Consider the following 23,968-nt stretch of genomic DNA (forward strand, 5'->3'; position numbering starts at 1 on the left):
GGTGGGACGGGGGGTATTGGGTGGGATAGGGGGGCGGTATTGGGGGAGATGAGGGGGGCTGGGGGAGTCGGAGGGATTGGGGGGACAATATAATTGGGGAAAGAGGGGGGGATTGGGGGAGATGCAGGGATTGGGGAGAAGGAGACTTACTCTGGCATCACTGTTCTATGATGATTCTATGATTCTTTCTCACTCCAGGCATTGAGACCCAGTTCTGATCCCAACGGATTCGAGGCCCCTCAGACACAGTTCCACCAATGGCCACTGTCAGGAGCCAGTGAAGACGCACCCTCTGCCCAACCAAACCTCCTACCGATCCCATATTACAACCCCAACACATCCCAACAGCCCATAACACCCACACAGACAATAGCCCACTCACCGCACATCATACCCCCACAACCCGTAATACCTGCAAAGCTGGAGGAAGCTCGGACAACCATTCAGAACATGGACATCAGTGAGTTACTGCAGCCTGACGATGATGGAGACACGTAAGTAAATCTGAAATTGTGACCTGGAATAAGCCTTTACGTCCACTCAAAAACACACACACGCACACACACACACACACACACACACACACACACAGAAACACACTCTCTCAAACACACACACACACTCTTTTGACTGATACATGGATAGGATGGGTATAGAGGGATACAGCACTAGGAAGTGCTGAGGGTTTTGGCCAAGGGTGGTATCGTGACCAGTACAGGCTTGGAGGGTGGAAGGGTCTATTCCTCTCACACGCACTCTCTCTCCCACACACACGCGCTCTCTCTCTCCCACACACACGCGCTCTCTCTCCCACACACATGCGCTCTCTCTCCCACACGCACTCTCTCACACACTCGCTCTCTCTCACACTCGCTCTCTCTCACACACTCGCTCACTCTCTCACACACACACTCTCACACACTCGCTCACTCTCTCACACACTCGCTCACTCTCTCACACACTCGCTCACTCTCTCACACACTCGCTCACTCACACACTCGCTCACTCACACACTCGCTCACTCACACACTCGCTCACTCACACACTCGCTCACTCACACACTCGCTCACTCACACACTCGCTCACTCACACACTCGCTCACTCACACACTCGCTCACTCACACACTCGCTCTCTCTCTCACACACTCGCTCTCTTTCTCACACACTCGCTCACTCTCTCACACACTCGCTCGCTCTCTCTCTCGCTCTCTCACACACACTCGCTCACTCTCACACACTCGCTCTCTCTCACACACACTCGCTCACTCTCTCACACACCCGCTCTCTCTCTCACACACCCGCTCTCTCTCTCGCACACACTCGCTCTCTCTCTCTCACTCTCTCTCACACACTCGCTCTCTCACACACACTCGCTCACTCTCTCACACACTCGCTCTCTCTCACACACACACACTCTCTCACACACACTCGCTCACTCGCTCACTCACACACTCGCTCTCTCTCTCACACACTCGCTCTCTCTCACTCACCCTCGCTCTCTCTCACACACCCTCGCACTCTCTCACACACTCGCGCTCTCACACACACTCGCTTTCTCTCACTCGCTCTCTCTCACACACACTCGCTCACTCTCTCACATACTCGCTCTCCACACACTCTCGCTCTCTCTCTAGTTTGTGGAGCTGTGCTGGTTTCTCGATGTTTTCACTCTCTCCTGTTCTCTCCTCCAGAGTTCTGCATATTTATGCTGCCAAAGGCATGAGAGAGTTTGTAAGAGCTGCTGCCGAACAAATCCAAAGCCAGGTGCAGTCGCTGAATGGCCTGGAGACACGGGAGCACAAAGGAAAGGTGAGGCATACGGAGTGTCTCCACAGGGAGGGAGGGAGAGCCCAGGCCCGGGTTCTGGGAGGTTTAGCTGGAAATATATAAATCATTGGTTCGGCCACAGCGAGAATACTGTGTGCAGTTCTGGAATCCACATTACAGAAGGGATGTGATAGTACTGGAAAGGGTGCAGAGGAGATTTACCAGGATGTTGCCTGGGCTGGAGAGTGTTATTTATGAAGAGAGATTGGATGGAGTTGGATTGTTTTCCTTGGAGAAGAGGAAACTGAGGGGGGAGGAACATGATCACGATGCATAAAATTATGAGGGGCACAGATAGAGTAGCAGGAACAAACCTTTCTTCTTGGGGAAGGGGTCAATGACCAGGGGGCATAGATTTAAAGTAAGGGGCAGGAGGTTTAGAGGGTATGTGAGAATCTCCCTTTCACCCAGAGGGTGGTGGGAGTCTGGAACTCACTGCCTGAAAGGGTGGTGGAGGCAGAGACCCTCATAAAAGGAAAGAAGTATTTAGATGCGTACTTGTGATCCCAGAGCATCGAAGGCTCTGGGCGAAGAGCTGGTATCTGGGATTAGAATAGTTAGGTGGTTGTTTTTGACTGCCACAGAGGCACTGAATCAGACAGCACACTTTCTGTTCTGTCTGATTCTATAACTCTGTGTCCCATCGATGTTGCATTTGGTGGTACAGGGCAGAGTGCGAATAGATCTATTGTTGGGTTTGACTGGAAATGGAGTGTGAGTTTGCGTTTGTGTTGGGTTTGAGAGTAGAGGGAGGTCAGTATGGGGTTTGGGGGTACACGGAAGGGTGGGGTTGTGTCGATGTTGGCTTTGGGGGTACAGGGAAGGGTGGGGATGGATCGATGTTGGGTTTGAGGGTACAGGGAAGGGTGGGGATGGATCGATGTTGGGTTTGGGGTACAGGGAAGGGTGGGGTTGTGTCGATGTTGGCTTTGGGGTACAGGGAAGGGTGGGGATGGACCGATGTTGGGTTTGGGGATACAGGGGAGGGTGGGGTTAGATCGATGTTGGGTTTGAGGTACAGGGAAGGGTGGAGTTGTGTCGATGTTGGCTTTGGGGGTACAGGGAAGGGTGGGGATGGATCGATGTTGGGTTTGGGGATACAAGGGAGGGTGGGGTTGGATCGATGTTGGGTTTGGGTTCAGTGGAGGGTGGGGAAGGATCAATATTGGGTTTGGGGGTACAGGGGAGGGTGGGGTTGGATTGATGTTGGGTTTGAGGGTACAGGGAAGGGTGGGGATGGATCGATGTTGGGTTTGGGTTAAGGGGAGGGTGGGGAAGGATCAATGTTGGGTTTGGGGGTACGGGGAGGGTGGGGTTGGATCGATATGTGATTTGGGGGTACAGGATAGGGTGGGGATGGATTGATATTGGGTTTGGGGGTAAAGTGGAGGGTGGGGTTGGATTGATGTTGGGTTCTGGGGTACAAATTGGGTATTGTTGGGTTTGGTGGTACAGGGAAGGGTAGCAAGGGATCGATGTAGGGTTTGGGGATACAAGGGAGTGTGGAGCTGGATTGATTTTGGGGTTTAGGGTACAGGGAAGGGCCTGGTTGGATCAATGTTGGTTTTGGCGGTACAGGGGAGGATGGGGTCAGATTGATGTTGGGTTTGGGGGTACAGGGGAGGATGGATTTTGTTCAATGTTGGGTTTGGGGTTCAGGGGAGGGTGGGGTTGGATTGATATTGGTTTTGGGGATACAGGGGAGTATGGGTTTAATTCAATGTTGGGTTTGGGGGTACAGGGGAGAGTGGGGTTGGATCTGTGCTGAGTTTGGAGGTACAGAGGAGGGTGGGGTTGGATCGATATGGGGTGTGGGGGTACGGGGGAGGCTGGGGTTGGATCGATATTGGGTTTGGGGGTACAGGGGAGGGTGGGGTTGGATCAGTGTTGGGTTAGGGGGTACAGGGGAGGATGGGATTGGATCGATGTTGGGTTTGGGGGTACAGGGGAGGGTGGGGTTGGATCAGTGTTGGGTTTTGGGGTACAGGGGAGGATGGGATTGGATCGATGTTGGGTTTGGGGGTGCCGGGGAGAGTGGGGTTGGATCTGTGCTGAGTTTGGGGGTACAGAGGAGGGTGGGGTTGGATCGATATTGAGCTCGGGGGTACAGAGTAGGGTGCGGTTGGATCGATGTTGGGTTTGGGGGTACAGGGGAGGATGGGGTTGGATCAGTGTTGGGTTTGGGGGTGCCGGGGAGAGTGGGGTTAGATCTGTGCTGAGTTTGGGGGTACAGAGGAGGGTGGGGTTGGATCGATATTGGGTTTGGGGGGTACAGAGGAGGGTGTGGTTGGATCGATGTTGGGTTTGGGGGTACGGGCAGGGTATTACGCTTCAGCTACCACTTTTCTAATCCGTGTTATCCCACAGACACCCCTCCTCGTTGCCGTAACAGCCAATTTGGCGGATGTTGTTTCCGACCTCATTGAACTTGGAGCTGATGTCACAGCAGCAGATTTCAAAGGTCAAACAGCCCTTCACCTCGCAGCAACCTATGGATATCCTGGAATTCTACAGGTACACCAGGAGCAGAAATATCCAATTCAGCTCGAGCTGTCCTAGGAGTGTTTGATGGAGACAGTGTTTTGACTTTTGTTATCTTTTCTCACAGGTTATACTGTGGAGTGGAATTACAGTGAATGTTGAAGCTCGAAATTTTGAAGGTAATTTTCATCCCGAATCTTAAATATGGTCACCCGATGAACCCTCAATGATGGGACATGGGTCTGTGTCTGTGATTCCCCCACACGGTGATGGGACGGGGGTCTGTGTCTGTGATTCCCCCACACGGTGATGGGACATGGGTCTGTGTCTGTGATTCCCCCACACGGTGATGGGACGTGGGTCTGTGTCTGTGATTCCCCCACACGGTGATGGGACGTGGGTCTGTGTCTGTGATTCCCCTACAAGGTGCTGGGACAGGGGTCTGTGATCCCCCCACACGGTGATGGGACATGGGTCTGTGTCTGTGATTCCCCCACACGGTGATGGGACGGGGGTCTGTATCTGTGATTCCCCCACACGGTGATGGGACGTGGGTCTGTGTCTGTGATTCCCCCACACGGTGATGGGACGTGGGTCTGTGTCTGTGATTCACCTACACGGTGATGGGACGTGGGTCTGTGTCTGTGATTCCCCCACACGGTGATGGGACGTGGATCTGTGTCTGTGATTCCCCCACACGGTGATGGGACGGGGGTCTGTGATTCCCCACACGGTGATGGGACGTGGGTCTGTGTCTGTGATTCCCCCACACGGTGATGGGACGTGGGTCTGTGTCTGTGATTCCCCCACACGGTTATGGGACGTGGGTTTGTGTCTGTGATTCCCCCACACGGTGATGGGACGGGGGTCTGTGTCTGTGATTCCCCCACACGGTGATGGGACGTGGGTCTGTGTCTGTGATTCCCCCACAAGGTGCTGGGACAGGGGTCTGTGATCCCCCCACACGGTGATGGGACGTGGGTCTGTGTCTGTGATCCCCCCACATGGTGATGGGACGTGGGTCTGTGTCTGTGATCCCCCCACACGGTGATGGGACGGGGGTCTGTGTCTGTGATTCCCCCACATGGTTATGGGACGTGGGTCTGTGTCTGTGATTCCCCTACACGGTGATGGGACGGGGGTCTGTGATTCCCCCACACGGTGATGGGACGGGGGTCTGTGATTCCCCCACAAGGTGATGGGACGGGGGTCTGTGATTCCCCCACACGGTGATGGGACGTGGGTCTGTGTCTGTGATTCCCCCACACGGTGATGGGACGTGGGTTTGTGTCTGTGATTCCCCCACACGGTTATGGGACGTGGGTCTGTGTCTGTAATTCCCCCACACGGTCACGGGACAGGGTCTGTGTCTGTGATTCCCCCACACGGTGATGGGACGTGGGTCTGTGTCTGTGATTCCCCCACACGGTGATGGGACGTGGGTCTGTGTCTGTGATTCCCCCACACGGTGATGGGACGTGGGTCTGTGTCTGTGATTCCCCCACACGGTGATGGGACGTGGGTCTGTGTCTGTGATTCCCCCACACGATGATGGGACGGGGGTCTGTATCTGTGATTCCCCCACTCGGTGATGGGATGTAGGTCTGTATCTGTGATTCCCCCACACGGTGATGGGACGTAGGTCTGTGTCTGTAATTCCCCCACATGGTGATGGGACGTGGGTCTGTGTCTGTGATTCCCCCACACGGTGATGGGACGGTGGTCTGTGTCTGTGATTCCCCCCCACGGTGATGGCACGGGGATCTGTGATTCCCCCACACGGTGATGGGACGTGCGTCTGTGTCCGTGATTCCCCCACACGGTGATGGGACGTGCGTCTGCGTCTGTGATTCCCCCACACGGTGATGGGACGGGGGTCTGTGTCTGTGATTCCCCCACACGGTGATGGGACGTGCGTCTGTGTCTGTGATTCCCCCACACGGTGATGGGACAGGGTCTGTGTCTGCGATTCCCCCACACGGTGATGGGACGGGGGTCTGTGATTCCCCCACACGGTGATGGGACGGGGGTCTGTGTCTGTGATTCCCCCACACGGTGATGGGACGGGGGTCTGTGTCTGCGATTCCCCCACACGGTGATGGGACGGGGGTCTGTGTCTGCGATTCCCCCACACGGTGATGGGACGAGGGTCTGGGTCTGCGATTCCCCCACACGGTGATGGGACGCGGGTCTGTGTCTGTGATCCCCCCACACGGTGATGGGACGGGGGTCTGTGTCTGTGATTCCGCTACACGGTGATGGACCGTGGGTCTGTGTCTGTGATTTCCCCACACGGTGATGGGACGTGGGTCTCTGTCTGTGTTTCCCCACACGGTGATGGGACGGGGGTCTGTGTCTGTGATTCCGCCACACGGTGATGGGACGGGGGTCTGTGATTCCCTCACGCGGTGATGGGACGTGGGTCTGTGTCTGTGATTCCCCCACACGGTGATGGGACGTGAGTCTTAGGTTACCCCCACCCAGTGATGGGACGTGGGTCTTAGATTTCCCCCCACACGGTGATGAAAGGTTTGATGATAATAACAGATTTGGTTGGGTGTGAGGGGATTAAAGTCCCTGATGGATCTGTGCTCTGCCTATCAGGTCTAACCGCTCTCCACTGTGCGGTGAAGTCTCACAATTGCACCATGAGGAAACTGATTGAGATTCGGAGCCGGGCCGCTGAGATTTCGACAGACTTACAGACACTGGCTGAGGATAAGCTACAGTGTATAACCCTCCTACTCAATATGGGGGCATCAGTCTTCACCCAGGTATGAGAGCCAGGGGTGTGGTGAGCGTCCCAAGAACAAAGTGGGTAATTTCTCCAACCATGTTTATAACAGTGAAATTGTGACCATTTAAAACAGTGGACAGTCCAGAGGAGGTGTTATTTTATCATTAAACCGATTGGCAGAACATTCACAGTGCAGCACTCCCTCAGTACTGACCCTCTGACAGTGCAGCACTCCCTCAGTACTGACCCTCTGACAGTGCAGCACTCCCTCAGTACTAGCCCTGACAGTGCAATACTCCCTCAGTACTGACCATCAGACAGTGCCAAACTCCCTCAGTACTGACCATCAGACAGTGCAGCACTCCCTCAGTACTGACCCTCTGACAGTGCAGCACTCCCTCAGTACTAGCCCTCTGACAGTGCAATACTCCCTCAGTACTGACCATCAGACAGTGCCAAACTCCCTCAGTACTGACCCTCTGACACTGCAGCGCTCCCTCACTGCTGATCCTCTGACAGTGCAGCACTCCCTCAGTACTGACCCTCTGACAGTGCAGCACTCCCTCAGTATTGACCCTCTGACAGTGCAGCACTCCCTCAGTACTGACCCTCTGACAGTGCAGCACTCCCTCAATACTGACTCTCTGACAGTACAGCACTCCCTCAGTATTGACCCTCTGACAGTGCAGCACTCCTTCAGTACTGACCCTCTGACAGTGCAGCACTCCTTCAGTACTGACCATCTGACAGTGCAGCACTCCCTCAGTACTGACCCTCCGACAGTGCAGCAGTCCCTCAGTACTGACCCTCTGGCAGTGCAGCACCTCCTCAGTACTGACCCTCTGACGGTGCAGCACTCCTTCAGTACTGACCCTCTGACAGTGCAGCACTCCCTCAGTACTGACCCTCTGACAGTGCAGCACTCCCTCAGTACTGACCCTCTGATAGTGCACATTCCCTCGGTACTGACCCTCTGACAGTGCAGCACTCCCTCAGTACTGACCTCTGATAGTGCAGCATTCCCTCAGTACTGACCCTCTGACGGTGCAGCACTCCCTCAGTACTGACCCTCTGACAATGCAGCACTCACTCAGTATTGACCTCTGACAGTGCAACATTCCCTCAGTACTGACCCTCCGACAGTGCAGCACTCCCTCAGTACTTTCCCTCTGATAGTGCAGCACTCCCTCAGTACTGACCCTCTGACAGTGCAGCACTCCCTCAGTACTGACCCTCTGGCAATGCAGCACTCCCTCAGTACTGACCCTCTGACAGTGCAGCACTCACTCAGTACTGACCGTCTGACAGTGTAGCACTCCCTTAGTACTGACCCTCTGACAATGCAGCACTCCCTCAGTACTGACCCTCTGACAGTGCAGCACTCCCTCAGTACTGACGCTCTGACAGTGCAGCACTCCCTCAGTACTGACCCTCTGACAGTGCAGCACTCCCTCAGTACTGACCCTCTGACAGTGCAGCACTCCCTCAGTACTGACGCTCTGACAGTGCAGCCCTCCCTCAGTACTGACCCTCTGACAGTGCAGCACTCCCTCAGTACTGACCCTCTGACAGTGCAGCACTCCCTCAGTACTGACCCTCTGACAGTGCAGCACTCCCTCAGTACTGACCCTCTGACAGTGCAGCACTCCCTCAGTACTGACCCTCTAACAGTGCAGCACTCCCTCAGTACTGACCCTCTGACAGTGCAGCACTCCCTCAGTACTGACCCTCTGACAGTGCAGCACTCCCTCAGTACTGACGCTCTGACAGTGCAGCCCTCCCTCAGTACTGACCCTCTGACAATGCAGCACTCCCTCAGTACTGACCCTCTGACAGTGCAGCTCTCCCTCAGTACTGACCCTCTGACAGTGCAGCATTCCCTCAGTAGTGACCCTCTGACAGTGCAGCGCTCCCTCAGTACTGACCCTCTGACAGTGCAGCTCTCCCTTACGTGCTCTTTGGGATTTTTAGTGGGGAATTTCCTGATGCTGTTTGTGCTGCCACACTGGCTAACATGTGATTTGAGCTGGGATATAATGTCATTGATCTCGAACCTTGTTTTGGGCAGGACATTAAGAACAGCATGACCGTTCTCCATCTGTCTGTGCAGGACGGGAACCTGCCACTGGTCCAATTCTTCACCCAACTCCGGATCCCACAACTTCCCAACTTCCTCAACATGAAGGTCAGCATCCTGAGGTCATGAGTGGGCTTGAGAGGGATGCGAGGCCCCGTGTAGAATCTGATGGCTGGCAGCATTTGAAGCTCAAGGGGGAGCCTGCGATTTTGACTGTTTAGGGCGAGTTGGTCATTAATTTGAGGGTTGGTTTTGATGTTGGATTGAAGATTTGAGGTTGAGGCATTGATGCCGTGTCGAAATTCTGTTGAGAGTTTGAGGGCGGGTGAGGTTGGTTTGAGGGTTTGGGTTGAGTTTGGGTTGAGGGTTTGAGGGCGGGTGAGGTTGGGTTGAGGGTTTGAGGGTGGGAGAGTTTGGGATGAGGGTTTGAGAGTGGGTGAGGTTGGTTTGAGGGTTTGAGGGTGGGAGAAGTTGGGTTGAGGGTTTGAGGGTGGGTGAGGATGGGTTGAGGGTTTGAGGGCGGGTGAGGTTGGGTTGAGGGTTTGAGGGCGGGTGAGGTTGGGTTGAGGGTTTGAGGGCGGGTGAGGTTGGGTTAAGGGTTTGAGGGCGGGTGAGGTTGGGTTGAGGGTTTGAGGGCGGGTGAGGTTGGCTTAAGGGTTTGAGGGTGGGTGAGGTTGGGTTGAGGGTTTGGGTTGAGGGTTTGGGGGTGGGGAAGTTGGGTTAAGGGTTTGGGTTGAGGAGGATGGGTTGAGAGTTGGGGAGGAGGTTGGGTTGAGGATTTGGGGTGAGGGGGATTTGGGGTTGAGGCATTGATGCTGTGTAGAGGGTGGGAGAGGTTGGGTTGAGGGTGGGAGAGGTTGGGTTGAGGGGGATTTGAGGTTGAGGCATTGATGCCATATTGAAATTCTGTTATGAGTTTGAGGGTGGGTGACGTTGGGTTGAGGGTTTGGGTTTGGGTTGGGAGAGGATGGGTTTGAGGGTGGGTGAGGTTGGGTTGAGGGTTTGAGGATGGGTGAGGTTGGGTTGAGGGTGGAGAGATTGGGTCGAGGGTTTGGGTTGGGGGAGGATGGGTTGAGGGTTTGAGGGTGGAGAGGTTGGGTTGAGGGTTTGGGTTGGGGAAGATGGGTTGAGGGTTTGAGGGTGGGTGAGGTTGGGTTGAGGGTTTAAAGGTGGGTGAGGTTGGGTTGAGGGTGGGGAGGTTAGGTCGAGGATTTGGGTTGGAGCGAGTTTGGGTTGAGATTTTGGGATGAGAGATGTTTGGGGTGTGGGTTTAAGGGTGGGGGTAGATTGCATTGTTTGGGGTGAGAGGGAGATGGGATTGAGGGGAGGGAATTTGGGTTGAAGGTTATGGATGGGGGAGGTTTGGTTTGTGAGTGGCGGGAGGTCGAGTTGTGGGTTTTGAGGACCGGAGAGTTTGGGTGGAGGGGTTGAGAGTGGAGGGGGTTTGAGTTGAGAGTTTGAGGCTGGTTGCAGGTTGGGTTGAGAGTTTGGATGTGGAGGGAGGGCTGGTGATACTCTTTATTAGTGTCGCAAGTAGACTTTTATTAACACTGCAATAAAATTACTGTGAAAAGCCCCTAGTGGCCACATTCCAGCACCTGTTCGGGTACAGAGAGGGAGAATTCAGAATGTCCAAATTACCTAACAGCACGCCTTTCAGGACTTGTGGTAGGAAAGCGGAGCACCTGGAGGAAACCCACCCAGACACAGGGAGAACGTGCAGACTCGCCACAGACAGTGACCCAAGCTGGGAATCGAACGCGGCTCCCTGGCGCTGTGAGGCAACAGTGCTAACCACTGAGCTATCGAGCCGCCCATTTGGGTAGATGGGGATTGGTTGAGGATTTGAGGGTTGCAGGGGGTTGAATTGAGGGTTTGCATGTGGAGAGAGTTTGGGTTGAGGATTTGAGGGTGGTGGCTGGGTTGTTGGTTTGGTGGGAGGGTAGGTTGGGATGATGGGATGAAGGTTTTAAGGGTTTGAGGGAGATTGTACTGAGGGTCTGAGGGTAAGGGAGGTTGTGTTGAGGGTTTGAGGGTGGAGGGAGTTTAGGTTGAGGGTGGTGGATGTTGGATTGCAGGTTTGTGAGTGGGTGGAGGTTGCTTAAGGATTTTAAGGGTTTGGGAGATGTTGGGAGTTTGAAGTTGAGGGAGGTTTGGTAGATGGTTTGAGGGGATTGAGTTGATGGTTTGAGTGGGAGATGTGGTTGGGTTTGGCGTTGGACGGTGAGGGAGGTTGGGGGGAGGTTGAGCTGAGGGTTTGAAAGGGTTTGAGGGAGTTTATGTTGAGGGTTTAAAGGTGAGTGAAGTTGAGTTGAGGGTTTGAGCAGGAGATGTGGGGAGGCTGAGGGTTTAGGATGGGGAGGTTAGATTGAGGGGAAGGTTGGGGAGTGGTTCGGTTGAGGCTTTGAAGGTCGAGGGACATTGGGTTGAGGGTCTGGTTTGTGGGACTCCAGTTTATAAACTGCCCTCTCATTGGTTTACCACAGGCCCATGGGAACACGGTGTTACATATGGCTGCTGGTCTCCATGGAGCCAGTAACCAGGAAGAAATTATCCGGTTACTCCTGGTTCACGGAGCTGATCCCACCATTCGCAACATGGAGAACGAACAACCTATCCATCTACTGCAGGCCAGCTTGCATCGAGAACAGGTAAACCGGTTAGAGAATTCTGGGAGAGGTTCTCGGTGTGGGGTGGGGTCTCGGTGGGCAGGGAGGATCATGGTGGGGGTCACGGTGGGCCAGGAGGGTCTCGGTGGGGGTCACAGTGGGCAGGGAGGGTCACGATGGGGTAACGGTGGGCAGGGAGGGCCTCGGTGGGCAGGGAGGGCCTCGGCAGGCAGGGAGGGCCTCGGTGGGGGTCACGATGGGCAGCGAGGGTCTCGCTGGGAGTGGGGTTTTGGTGGGCAGGGAGGGCCTCGGCGGGCAGGGAGGGCCTTGGTGGGCAGGGAGGGTAATGGTGGGGGTCACGGTGGGTCAGGAGGGTCTCGGTGGGGGTCACGGTGGGCAGGGAGGGTCACGATGGGGTAACGGTGGGCAGGGAGGGCCTCGGCGGGCAGGGAGGGCCTCGGCGGGCAGGGAGGGTCTCGGTGGGGGTCACGGTGGGCAGCGAGGGTCTCGGTGGGAGTGGGGTTTTGGTGGGCAGGGAGGGCCTCGGCGGGCAGGGAGGGCCTTGGTGGGCAGGGAGGGTCATGGTGGGGGTCACGGTGGGTCAGGAGGGTCTCGGTGGGGGTCACAGTGGGCAGGGAGGGTCACGATGGGGTAACGGTGGGCAGGGAGGGCCTCGGCGGGCAGGGAGGGCCTTGGTGGGCAGGGAGGGCCTTGGTGGGCAGGGAGGGTCTCGGTGGGGGTCACGGTGGGCAGGGAGGGTCACGGTGGGCAGCGAGGGTCTCGGTGGGAGTGGGGTTTTGGTGGGCAGGAAGGATCTCAGTGAGGGTCACAGTGGGCAGGGAGGGTCTCGGTGGGCACAAGGGTCTCGGTGGGCAGGAGGGCCTCAGTGGGCAGGAGGGCCTCGGTGAGGGTGCGGTCTCGGTGGGCAGGGAGGGTCTCGGTGGGCAGGGAGGTTCTCATTGGGCAGGGAGGGTCTTGCTGGACAGGGAGGGTCTCAGTGGGGGTCACAGTGGGCAGGGAGGGTCTAGGTGGGCAGGGAGGGCCTCAGTGAGGGTCTCGGTGGGGAAGGAGGGTCTCAGTGGGCAGGAAGGGTCTCAGTGAGGGTCTCGGTGGGCAGGGAGGGTCTCGGTGGGCATGGAGGGTCTCAGTGAGGGTCTCGGTGGGCAAGGAGGGTCTCAGTGGGCAGTGAGGGTCTCGGTGGGCAAGGAGGGTCTCAGTGGCCATTGAGGGTCTTGCTGGACACGGAGGGTCTTAGTGGGGGTCACAGTGGGCAGGGAGGGTCTAGGTGGGGAGGGAGGTTCTCAGTGAGGGTCTTGGTGGGCAGGGAGGGTCTCAGTGAGGGTCTCGGTGGGCAAGGAGGGTCTCAGTGGGCAGCGAGGGTCTCAGTGAGCAGGGAGGGTCTCAGTGGGGTTCACGGTGGGCAGGGAGGGTCTCAGTGAGGGTCTTGGTGGGCAAGGAGGGTCTCAGTGGGCAGGGAGGGTCTCGGTGAGCAGGGAGGGTCTCAGTGGGGGTGTGGTCTCGGTGGGCCGGGGGGGAGGGTGGGGTCTCGGTGGGCAGGGAGGGTCTCAGTGGGGGTCACGGTGGGCAGGGAGGGTCTCGGTGGGGTCTCGGTGGGTAGGGAGGGTCTCGGTGGGGAAGTGGGGTCTCGGTGGGCAGGGAGGGTCTTGGTGGCCAGGGAGAGTCTCGGTGGGGATGGGTTCTTGGTGGGCAAGGAGGGTCTCAGTGAGGGTCTCGGTGGGGAGGGTCTCATTGGGGGTGGGGTCTCAGTGGGCAGGGAGGATCTCAGTGAGGGTCTCGGTGGGCAGGGAGGGTCTCAGTGAGGGTCTCGGTGGGCAGGGAGGGTCTCAGTGGGGGTGGGGTCTCAGTGGGCAGGGAGGGTCTCAGTGGGGGCCTCGGTGGGCAGGGAGGGTCTCAGTGGGAGTCTTGGTGGGCAAGGAGGGTCTCAATGAGGGTCTCGGTGGGAAGGGTCTCAGTGGGGGTGGGGTCACAGTGCGCAGGGAGGGTCTCGGTGAGGGTCTCGGTGGGAAGGGAGGGTCTCAGTGGGCAGGTAGGGTCTCAGTGAGGGTCTCGGTGGGCCGGGAGGGTCTCAGTGGGGGTGGGGTCTCAGTGGGCAGGGAGGGTCTCGGTGGGAAGGGAGGGTCTCAGTGGGGGTGGGGTCTCAGTGGGCAGGGAGGGTCTCGGTGGGCAGGGAGGGTCTCTGAGGGCAGGGAGGGTCTCAGTGGGGGTCTCGGTGGGCCGGGAGGGTCTCAGTGGGGGTGGGGTCTCAGTGGGCAGGGAGGGTCTCAGTGAGGGTCTCGGTGGGAAGGGAGGGTCTCGGTGGGGGCGGGGTCTCGGTGGGCAGGGAGGGTCTCAGTGAGGGTCTCGGTGGGAAGGGAGGGTCTCAGTGGGGGTGGGGTATCAGTGGGCAGGGAGGGTCTCAGTGAGGGTCTCGGTGGGTCGGGAGGGTCTCAGTGGGGGTCTTGGTGGGCAGGGAGGGTCTCGGTGGGCAGGGAGGGTCTCGGTGGGCAGGGAGGGTCTCAGTGGGGGTCTTGGTGGGCAGGGAGGGTCTCGGTGAGGCTCTTGGTGGGCAGGGGGTTTCGGTGGAGAGGGGGCTTAGTGGGGGAGGTCACAGTGGGAACAGGGGTCGGGGAGGGAGGGGGTCTTTGTGTGGAGGGGATCTGTTTGAGGGGATCTCCATGGGGAGTCTCCGTTGGGAAGGGTTCTCGGTGGTGGGGTCTCGGAGGGGGTGTTTGCTGTTGCGTTCCGGTGGGGGGCACTTGATGGGAAGTGGGTCTCTGTGGGGGATCTCAGTGGGGAGGGGGGACTTGATAGGGGGTGTCAGAGGGAACGGGAGCCTTGGTGGGGAGGGGGGTCTCAGTGGGGGTCTCGGTGTTGTTTCTCACTGAGGGGTCTTGGTGAGAGGATCTTCGTGGAGGTCTCGGCGGGAACGGTCAGAGGCAGAGGGAATGTTGTCTCCTCACTCCTGATCTCGGAACCTGGAGGTTTAAGTCCGTTTTTACTCTCTCCCCAGATTAAAGTGATGTTGAAGAGAGGACGAGTCGTTTCTTCATCCAATCACAGATTTGGATCCTCATAGGACACATTGAAATCCCGGACTATTTTCAGTCCCTGTGTATTCCTCCGCCAGGTGGAAGCAGCGTAACTCCCATATGGAGGAAACTCGGTCTATCTTTCCTTCCTTCTCTCCATCTGTCTCTATCTTTTTTTCCCCACTCTTGCTCTCATTCCCACCCTCTACTCTCTCTCTACCTCTCTCTGCCTCTCTACCTCACTCTCCTCTGTCTATCTATCTCTCTCCTCTGTCTATCTATCTATCTATCTATCTCTCTCTCTCTCTCTCTCTCTCTCGGTCTTTCTCTCTTTCTATTGAAAGAACTGCCAAACACTCCTTTAATTTATTGACAAATAATTATGTGGAAAGCAATGGAAAAAATCCATTCAGCCCCCTCGAGTATGTTACACAGGAACAGGAGGAGGCACATTCAACCCCATCCTCGCTCATGAGTCGCTCCCTCGGGGGAGGGAAATGACTGGCCTTAAGGTTCCCCCAAGTGTCCCCTCCAGACAGACGTGTGCCTCTGCCCTGCCCAGATTTAGGGTGTGGTAGGGTGCTAAGGGGACAATTCTGCTCGATGGGGTGGAGTGAGACTGCCCTCTGCAGGTGGCTGTCTGAAATTGCAGAAGCCAATCGCAGAGTCTCCTTCTTCAATCTCTGGAAGCGGGGGGTGTTGTTTCCCTCTCTTGCTTGTCCCTCCAACTTGATTTTTCTTCCCCTTTAAATCCTGTCCGACAGGACGAACCATCCGTGGAGTGAGCGTGGTTGCGGGAAGGCTGGGGTGGGGTGGCCACCACCCCTTTGCACGGTACTGAGACCCAAGACCCTCTCGGTCACCATCGTCCTCCGACAGAAGGGCGAGGGTGGTGATGGGGGTAGCCCGAGAGTTGACAGATTTCTTCCACCCCCATCCCCAATCTCCTCCTCCGCAGGATATAGGAAAATATTCAGCAATATTGTGACCATGGAGCACTGCGGGGATTTGAACCGTTGTTGCGGAAACCCGGAATCTGAACTCTGACTGACTATCCCAAAGCAAACTGACCTGCGGAAAGCACTGGGAGGTCAGATTCCGGTTTAGACACTCCCTTCCCCCCACCCGCCCTCCCGTGCTGAGGTGATCCAGGAGGAGGGGAGGATTTGGCGGGAGTGAGATTGATACAAATTAGGTTTGCTCTCAAACCGTCTCTGGTCATTTGATTTCTGTGAAATCGGAGTCACTTTAAAGGCGGCACTCGTGGAGTTAACCCTTTCCCCGTCTTCCTCTTTTTTGGGGGAGAGGGCCCCCCTCCCACACACTAGAGGTGTGTTCAGCCTCAGAACCTCCTGTGGGGGCTGGCTCGGGAGGGGGTTAGTCTTGGGAGGGGGTGCATCACACCCCTCCCTCATTGCGAGTGCCACAACCCTGGGAGCTCTGTATCAGAGTACCCCAGAGTAACATCTTCCCCAGCAGAGCACAATCCACGCTGTCCAGTGATCCCTGGGTTGGAAAGAGAGAGGGGAAAGCAGCCAAGGTTCCTGATCACTGTACAGTGATCCTTGCCTTAGAGAGAGAGGGGAAAGCAGCCAAGGTTCCTGATCACTGTATAGTGATCCTTGCCTTAGAGAGAGAGGGGAAAGCAGCCAGGGTTCCTGATCACTGTATAGTGATCCTTGCATTAGAGAGAGAGGGGAAATCAGCCAAGGTTCCTGTCCAGTGATCTTTGCTGAATTTTGAATTATGTATGTGCACTTTTGTGCATCTGTCTCTCCCCATGTGTGTATGTGTCTTTCAGGATTTCGCTGCCTGTGCGTGTGTGTGTGTCTGTCTGTTTGTCTTTCTCTATGTGTGTATATTCTGTCTGTTTCTGCCTCTGTCTATTTCTCTCTGTTATTCTGACTCTCTATTTGTTTGTCCCTTGGTTTCTCTGCATCTCTCTGTCTCCCTCTATGTCTCTCTCTCTGATCTGTCTGTGTGCCTTCCTCTCTCTCCCTGTCTCTATCTGTATGTTTGTGTGTGTGTCTTTCTCTGTATCTCTCTCTATCTCCCTGTGTGTCTCTCTTTCCATCTCTCTCTGTCTCTCTCTGTGTGTGTGTGTGTGTGTCTCTGTCTCTCGCTCTCTGTGTCGCTCTCTCTCTCTCTTTGTGTGTCTCTCTCGGTGCCTCGTTTTGTGCCTCTCGCTCCGTGTCTATCCCTGACTCCCTCTGTGTGTGTGTCTCTCTCTCTCCCTGTCTCGCTCTGTGTGTGTGTGTGTGTGTGTGTGTGTGTGTGTCTCTCTCTCTCTCCCTGACTCCCTGTGTGTGTGTGTCTGTGTTTGTGTGTGTCCCTCTCTCTCTCTCCCTGTCTCACTCTGTGTGTCTCGCTCTGTCTCGCTCTCTGTCCGAAGGAGATTGAGAAATGGGGTGTAGGAATGTAGAAAGTTGGGATCTCAGGAATAAGCTGATTAATCTGGACTGTTGGATTGTGCCTGCTATTATCAGAATGATTTGTTGGTTCTTCAGCCATCATTTTAGAATTTAATATAAAATATTATTTATCTTATTTTGCTGCCTCTGCTTCTTTACAAATTGTGAAAGCTGTTGTAGCAACCATCAATGTTCACACAGGGAGTAACAACAGCTCATTGTCAGTGATTATGAACGTCATTATCCTCAAACCAAACTCTAGAGAAATATCCTGACTGACCCCTCACCCTCCGCAAACCCAGTTCAAATCCAGACAGAAGTTGAGGGGGTCATTAGGAGATCGAAGTTAAGAAATTATTGGCATGTCATTGGGAGGGGTGAAACGTCATTATATGACAGCGAGTCATGGTGAGGGGTCATTGTTGGGTGGCTAGGGGACTTTGAAGGTCGGGTGAAGATCATTATGAGGGATAGGGGGTCATTGTGAGGGATGAGGGGTCATTGTGAGGGCTTAAGGGTCAATGTGAGAGATTAGAGGTCATTATGAGGGGTTAGGGGTCGTCATGAAGGGTTTGAGATCATTGTGAAGAGTTGTGGAGCATTGAGGGGTTGGGGGTCATGATGAGGGGTTAGGGGTCATTATAACAAAGAACCGTACAGCACAGGATCAGGCCCTCCAGCTCTCCAATCCTGCGCCAATCATGATGCCTGTCTAAACTAAATATTTACTGCACCTCCGGGGCCTGTATGTCTCTTCCCATCCTATTGATGTATTTGTCAAGGTGCCTCTTCCACCGCCTTCCTTGGCAGCAAGTTCTCGGCACTCACCACCCTCTGTGTAAAAGACTTGCCTTGCACATCTCCCCTAAACGTTGCCCCTCGCACGCACGATAAACCTATGTCCCTCAGTCATTGACTTTTCCACCTGGGAAAAAGTCTCTGACTATCCACTCTGTTCATGCCACTCATAATTTTGTGAACATCTATCAGGTCACCCCTCAACCTCTTGTCATTCCAGTGAAAATAATCCGAGTTTATCCAACCTCTCCTCACAGCTTCTACTCCCTGGACCAGACAACATCCTGGTAAACCTCTCCAAAGCATCCACATCTTCTGGTTGTGTGGCGACCAGCATTGTACGCAAAATTCAACGGTTCTTTAACTAATAACTAAGGTTCTGTACAGCTGCAGCATGACTTGCCAATTTTAATATTCAATGCCCCAACCGATGAAGGCAAGCCTGCCATAGGCCTTCTTCACTACCTTCTCCACCTGCCTTGCCACTTTCAGTGATCTGTGAACCTGTATGTCCAGATCTCTCTGCCTGTCAATATAACTAAGGGTTCTACCATTTACTGTATAATTCCCACCTGCATTAGACCTTCCAACATGTATGACCTCACATTTGTCCAGATTAAACTCCATCTGCCCAAATCTCCAACCAATCTCTATCCTGCTGTATCCTCTGACAGTCCTCATCACTATCCGCAATTCCACCAATCTTTGTGCCGTCCACAAACTTACTAATTATGAGGGGTTGGGGATCATTGTGGGGGGGGGGGGGTTAAGGGTCATTGTGAGGGGTTAGGGGTCATTGTGATAGGTCAGAGGTTATTGTGAGGGATTAGAGGTCATTGTGAGAGGTTAGGGATCATTATATGGGTTTGGATGTCATGATGAGCTTTTGTAAATGGGATGGGAGTGCTTTCCTGGGAAAGTTTGGTTTTAGGATGTGATTTATTTTTGGATTTGAAGCCATTTAATGCTGATATGAGAGGCCATTTGGCCCATTGAATTCTTGCTCTAATGTGCTTTTAATAAATCAGAAATTAAATATCGCATGATGTGTTTCATTCACAACTGCGGATCATGGATCATGAGGTTGCGGGTCACAGGATTGTGGTGTTCTTTGTGTTATTTATTTCAGGATGGTTAGCGTAGTATTGACAAAGACCACAGTGTAGCTTTTAACTTAAATAAAGCTATGATTTTATTTACACCACTAAACTGGGATTCAACACTTAGTCCTTAAGAATGCACAACTGATCAATAACATCTAAATACACTCATCTACTGCTAATCTCACTACTGGTATAAACTATAATCTAACTTTACTCGCTATGTGCTCTTCCGACCTTCACTAGCGATCTCCTGCATGCACTTCTCCCCGAAGGTCCGGGCAGCACGGTAGCATTGTGGATAGCACAACTGCTTCACAACTCCAAGGTCCCAGGTTCGATTCCGGCTTGGGTCACTGTCTGTGCGGAGTCTGCACATCCTCCCCGTCTGTGCGTGGGTTTCCTCCGGGTGCTCGGGTTTCCCCCCCACAGTCCAAAGATGTGCAGGTTAGGTGGATTGGCCATGATAAATTGCCCTTAGTGTTGGGTGTGGTTACTGGGTTATAGGGATAGGGTGGAAGTGTTGACCTTGGGTAGGCTGCTCTTTCCAAGAACCGGTGCAGACACGATGGGCCGAATGGCCTCCTTCTGCACTGTAAATTCTATGATAATCTATGATAATCACTGCCTTATATAGTTGTATCTGTAGCTCCCTCTAGTGGCTACTCACGACACTAAATCAACCCTTGCAATGCTGATAGTTATGATAATACCACAAGGATCACGTGGTTACAGGTCACAGTCACAAGGGTACGTCACAGGATCTTGAGGGTAAGGGACACAGTATCACGATGTTACAGACAAGAGGGTCACAAAGTTACGGGTCACAGAGTCACTAGGGTACAGGTCACAGGCTCAGGGACACAGGCCATGGCCTCACTGGAATGTGTGATTCCCAACTGATCAGGCAGGGATTGCACTCAGACAGTGGAAATGAGTCTCTGCTCTGACCTCTCACCCCACTGGGCCCCACAACCTGACCTGTCACCCCACTGGGCCCCACACTCTGACATCTCACCTCACGTAGCAACATAGAAAATAGGAATAGAAGGAGGCCAATTGGCCCTTCGAGCCTGTTCTGTCATTCAATACGATCATGATTCTCTATCTCAATGCCACGTTCCTGCGCACTCCCCATCCCCCTTTAGAGTTCAGATATACATCGAAGATAGGAGCAGGAGGAGGCCTTTTGGCCCTTCGAGCCATCTCCGCCATTCATCACGATCATGGCTGATCATCCAACTCAACAGCCTAATCCTGCTTTTTCCCCATAGCCTTTGATCCCATTCTCCCCAAGTGCTATATCCAGCCGCCTCTTGAATATATTCAAAGTTTTAGCATCAACTACTTCCTGTGGTAATGAATTCCACAGGCTCACCACTCTTTGTGTGAAGAAGTGTCTCCTCATCTCTATCCAAAATGGTTTACCCTGAATCCTCAGACTGTAACCTCTGGTTTTGGACACACCCATCATTGGGAACATCTTCCCTGCATCTACCCTGTCTAGTCCTGTTAGAATTTTATAAGTCTCTAAGATCTCCCCTCATTCTTCTGAACTCCAGCGAGAACAATCCCAACCTAGTCAATCTCTCCTCAAATGACAGTCCTGCCATCCCTGGAATTAGTCCGGTAAACCTTCGCTGCACTCCCTCGAAAGCAAGAACATTCTTCCTCAGAGCAGGAGACCAAAATGCACACAATACTCCCAAGTGTGGCCTCACCAAGGCCCTGTACAATTGCAGCAACACATCCCTGCTTCTATACTCGGAACTTCTTGCAATGAAGGCCAACATACCATTAGCCTTCTTTACCGCCTGCTGCACCTGCATGCTTACCTTCAGCGAATGGTGCACAAGGACACCCAGGTCCCTCTCCCAATTTACAACCATTCAGGTAGTAACCTGCCTTCCTGTTTTTGCTTCCAACATGAATAACCTCACACTTATCCAAATTATACTGCATCTGCCATTGGTTTGCCCACTCGCCCAAACTGTCCAGATCTTGCTGTAGGATCTCTGCATCCTCGTCACAATTCACCCTCCCACCTAAAATTGGATTGGATTGGATTGGATTTATTTATTGTCACGTGTACCGAGGTACAGTGAAAAGTATTTTTCTGCGAGCAGCTCCACAGATCATTAAGTACATGGGAAGAAAAGGGAATAAAAGAAAATACATAACAGGGCAACGCACGGTATACAATGTAACTACATAAGCACCGGCATCGGATGAAGCACACAGGGTATCATCTGCAAACTTTGAGATGTTACATTTTGTTCCCTCATCCAAATCATTGATATATATTGTGAATAGCTGGGGTCCCTAGCTCCAATCCCTGTGGTACCCCACTGGTTACTGCCTGCCAATTTGAAAAGGACCTATTAATCCCTACTCTTTGTTTCCTCTCTGCCAATCAGTTTTCTATCCACCTCAGTACATTTCCCGCACTCCCATGCGCTTTAATTTTGCATAATAATCTCTTGTGCGGGACTTTGTCAAATGCCTTCTGATCATCCAAATATACCACATCGACTGGCTCCCCCTTGTCGACTGTACTGGTTACCTCTTCAAAGAATTCCAACAGATTTGTCAAGCATGATTTTCCCTTCATAAATCCATGCTGACTCTGACTGATCCTGACACTGCTTTCTAAATGTTCCGCTATAAAGACCTTGATAATGGTTTCAAGCATTTTCCCCACTACCGATGTTGGGCTTACTGGTCTATAATTCCCTGCTTTCTCTCTACCTCCATTTTTGAATATTGGAGTGACGTGAGCTACCCTCTAATCTGCAGGGACTGTTCCAGAGTCTATAGAATCCCGGAAGATGACCATCAATGCATCCACTATTTCCAGAGCCACCTCCTTAAGCACTCTGGGATGCAGATTCTCAGGCCCTGGGGATTTATCCTCCTTCAATCCCATCAGTTTTCCCAGCACCATTTCTCCACTAATATTAATCTCCCTCAGATCTTCCCTCTCATTAAACTTTTCATTCTCCAACATTTCTGGGATCTGATTTGTGTCCTTCTTAAATATATTCTATTTCCTTCTTAAATATATTCAGTGGCTTAGCCTTCACAGGCTTCTGTGGTCGAGAATTGCACAGGTCCACCACCCTCTGAGTGAAGAGGGTTCTCCTCATCTCAGTCCTAAATGGCTGACCCTGCATCCTGAGACTGCAACCCCTTGTTCAAGTTGCCCCATCCACTCCCCACCAGCCAGAGGAAACAGCATCTCTACATCCAGTCTGACTAGCCCAGTCAGAATTTTATACGACTTAATCAGATCTCCCTTCATTCTTCGAAGCTCCAGTGAACACAGGCCCAGTCGACCCAATTTCTCCTCACATGACAACCCTGTTATCCCAGGAGAACGTTAGCAGAACCTTTGTTGGTCCCCGCACTCTGATCTCGCACCTCACAGGGCCCTGCACTCTGACCTCTCACCCCACTGGGCCGTGCAATCTGACCTCCCACCCTGACCTCTCACACCACGAGAGCATGTCCGGGCTGCGTGCAAACAGAGCGAAGAGGGTCCCTCCCCTGCAGGGGAAAGATTCAGTATTTAAACCAGCCATTGAGATGTCCTGAACAAAAACCTTTATTGGTTCAGATTCTAAGAAGACTACAAAATAATCTGATGGATGGGGAATGGGAAGCAGAGTGGAACAGGTGGACTGAGGACTGATCGTCAGCACAATCCCATTGGATAATGAGCCCGAACAGACATAACCGTGAATGAAATATTAACTCCATGCAGAAGACGGTGAGCGTAGAGAAAGTGTCTCTGCCTCAAGCCATTCGGCAATGAGCATCAGTCACAGCTACACAAATTAAACCAGTTCGCCCCACAATTCTGATGGTTCATCATAGTCGGCGAGAGGAGAGACAACGGCAAAACTGGCAGGAAAAGCTCCACTCAATATCATACCCTGTAAACAGAAAACAAAATATCATCACTAAAAAAGACTTGCAGGTACAGCATAGGGGTTCCCTCTGCACTGCCCCCATCAAACACTCACAGGACATGTACAGCACAGGGTTGTCATAATATCCACTCATGTATATCATGAGATGTCGACAGGCAGTGATTGACACACAGGATAACCAATGATCACACACGACATGGAACAACCAATCACCAGACAGGACACCACCACTATAAAGCCCAAAGGGCATTAAGGCTCTCCCTCTCTCACAGGACACAGCTAAGGAGATAGTCACAGTGTACAGGCCAATGAACATCATCACCATGTGACAGAGAGCTAGTCTGGTCAAGCCGGTAGGAGGTTATCAGTTAGGTTAATAGAGTGTCAACCCACAGCAGATTATGTACAGCAATCAACAGGTTCAATAAAACAGTGTTGGACAATCTCCTGTGTCGGAAGCCTGTTTCTCGTTTTACTGCATCCAGTTGCAGTCGATGTTAGACCAACACAGATAACATATCAGGGGCTCGATACAGAGTAAAGATCCCTCTACACCAGGGGTGGGCAAACTTTTCCGTGCAAGGGCCACATTCAGAAATTCACAATTTTAAAGGGCCGCATAGTATATTAAGTAAAATAATTACTTCACCCGGTTATGATTCTGGGCGCCTCATATAGAACATAGAACAGTACAGCACAGAACAGGCCCTTCGGCCCTCGACGTTGTGCCAAGCAATGATCACCCTACTCAAGTCAACATATCCACCCTATACCAGTAAGTAACCCAACAGCCCCCCCATTAACCTTTAAAAAAATTTAAAAATTTAAAAAAAAATTTTAAACGTTTTTTTTTGTTATGACTTGGTGGGCCGCATAAAGACCTTTGGCAGGCCGCATGCGGCCCGCGGGCCATAGTTTGCCCACCCCTGCTCTACACTGTCCCCATCAAACACTCGCAGGACAGGTA

The 23,968-nt window shown here is 53.3% G+C and overlaps 2 protein-coding genes across 2 annotated transcripts in view; one reads left to right on the plus strand and one right to left on the minus strand.

Annotated features, from left to right (window-relative positions):
• Positions 1-14,956, plus strand: part of LOC119974240 (NF-kappa-B inhibitor zeta-like) — a 40,852-nt gene extending 25,896 nt beyond the window's left edge. The window contains exons 6-13 of the mRNA XM_038813009.1: positions 199-494; positions 1,692-1,809; positions 4,195-4,341; positions 4,436-4,487; positions 6,913-7,082; positions 9,114-9,230; positions 11,609-11,773; positions 14,742-14,956. Of these exons, the coding sequence (XP_038668937.1) occupies positions 199-494; positions 1,692-1,809; positions 4,195-4,341; positions 4,436-4,487; positions 6,913-7,082; positions 9,114-9,230; positions 11,609-11,773; positions 14,742-14,807 (1,131 nt within the window). The 3' untranslated portion in view covers positions 14,808-14,956. The remainder of the gene's footprint in view (positions 1-198; positions 495-1,691; positions 1,810-4,194; positions 4,342-4,435; positions 4,488-6,912; positions 7,083-9,113; positions 9,231-11,608; positions 11,774-14,741) is intronic.
• A 7,693-nt stretch (positions 14,957-22,649) lies between these two features.
• Positions 22,650-23,968, minus strand: part of nphs1 (NPHS1 adhesion molecule, nephrin) — a 133,240-nt gene continuing 131,921 nt past the window's right edge. The window contains exon 29 of the mRNA XM_038813010.1: positions 22,650-23,004. Coding sequence (XP_038668938.1) covers positions 22,906-23,004 — 99 coding nt within the window. The 3' untranslated portion in view covers positions 22,650-22,905. The remainder of the gene's footprint in view (positions 23,005-23,968) is intronic.

Source organism: Scyliorhinus canicula, chromosome 12 (genome assembly GCF_902713615.1).
Source record: "Scyliorhinus canicula chromosome 12, sScyCan1.1, whole genome shotgun sequence".
Lineage (NCBI taxonomy): Eukaryota > Metazoa > Chordata > Chondrichthyes > Carcharhiniformes > Scyliorhinidae > Scyliorhinus > Scyliorhinus canicula.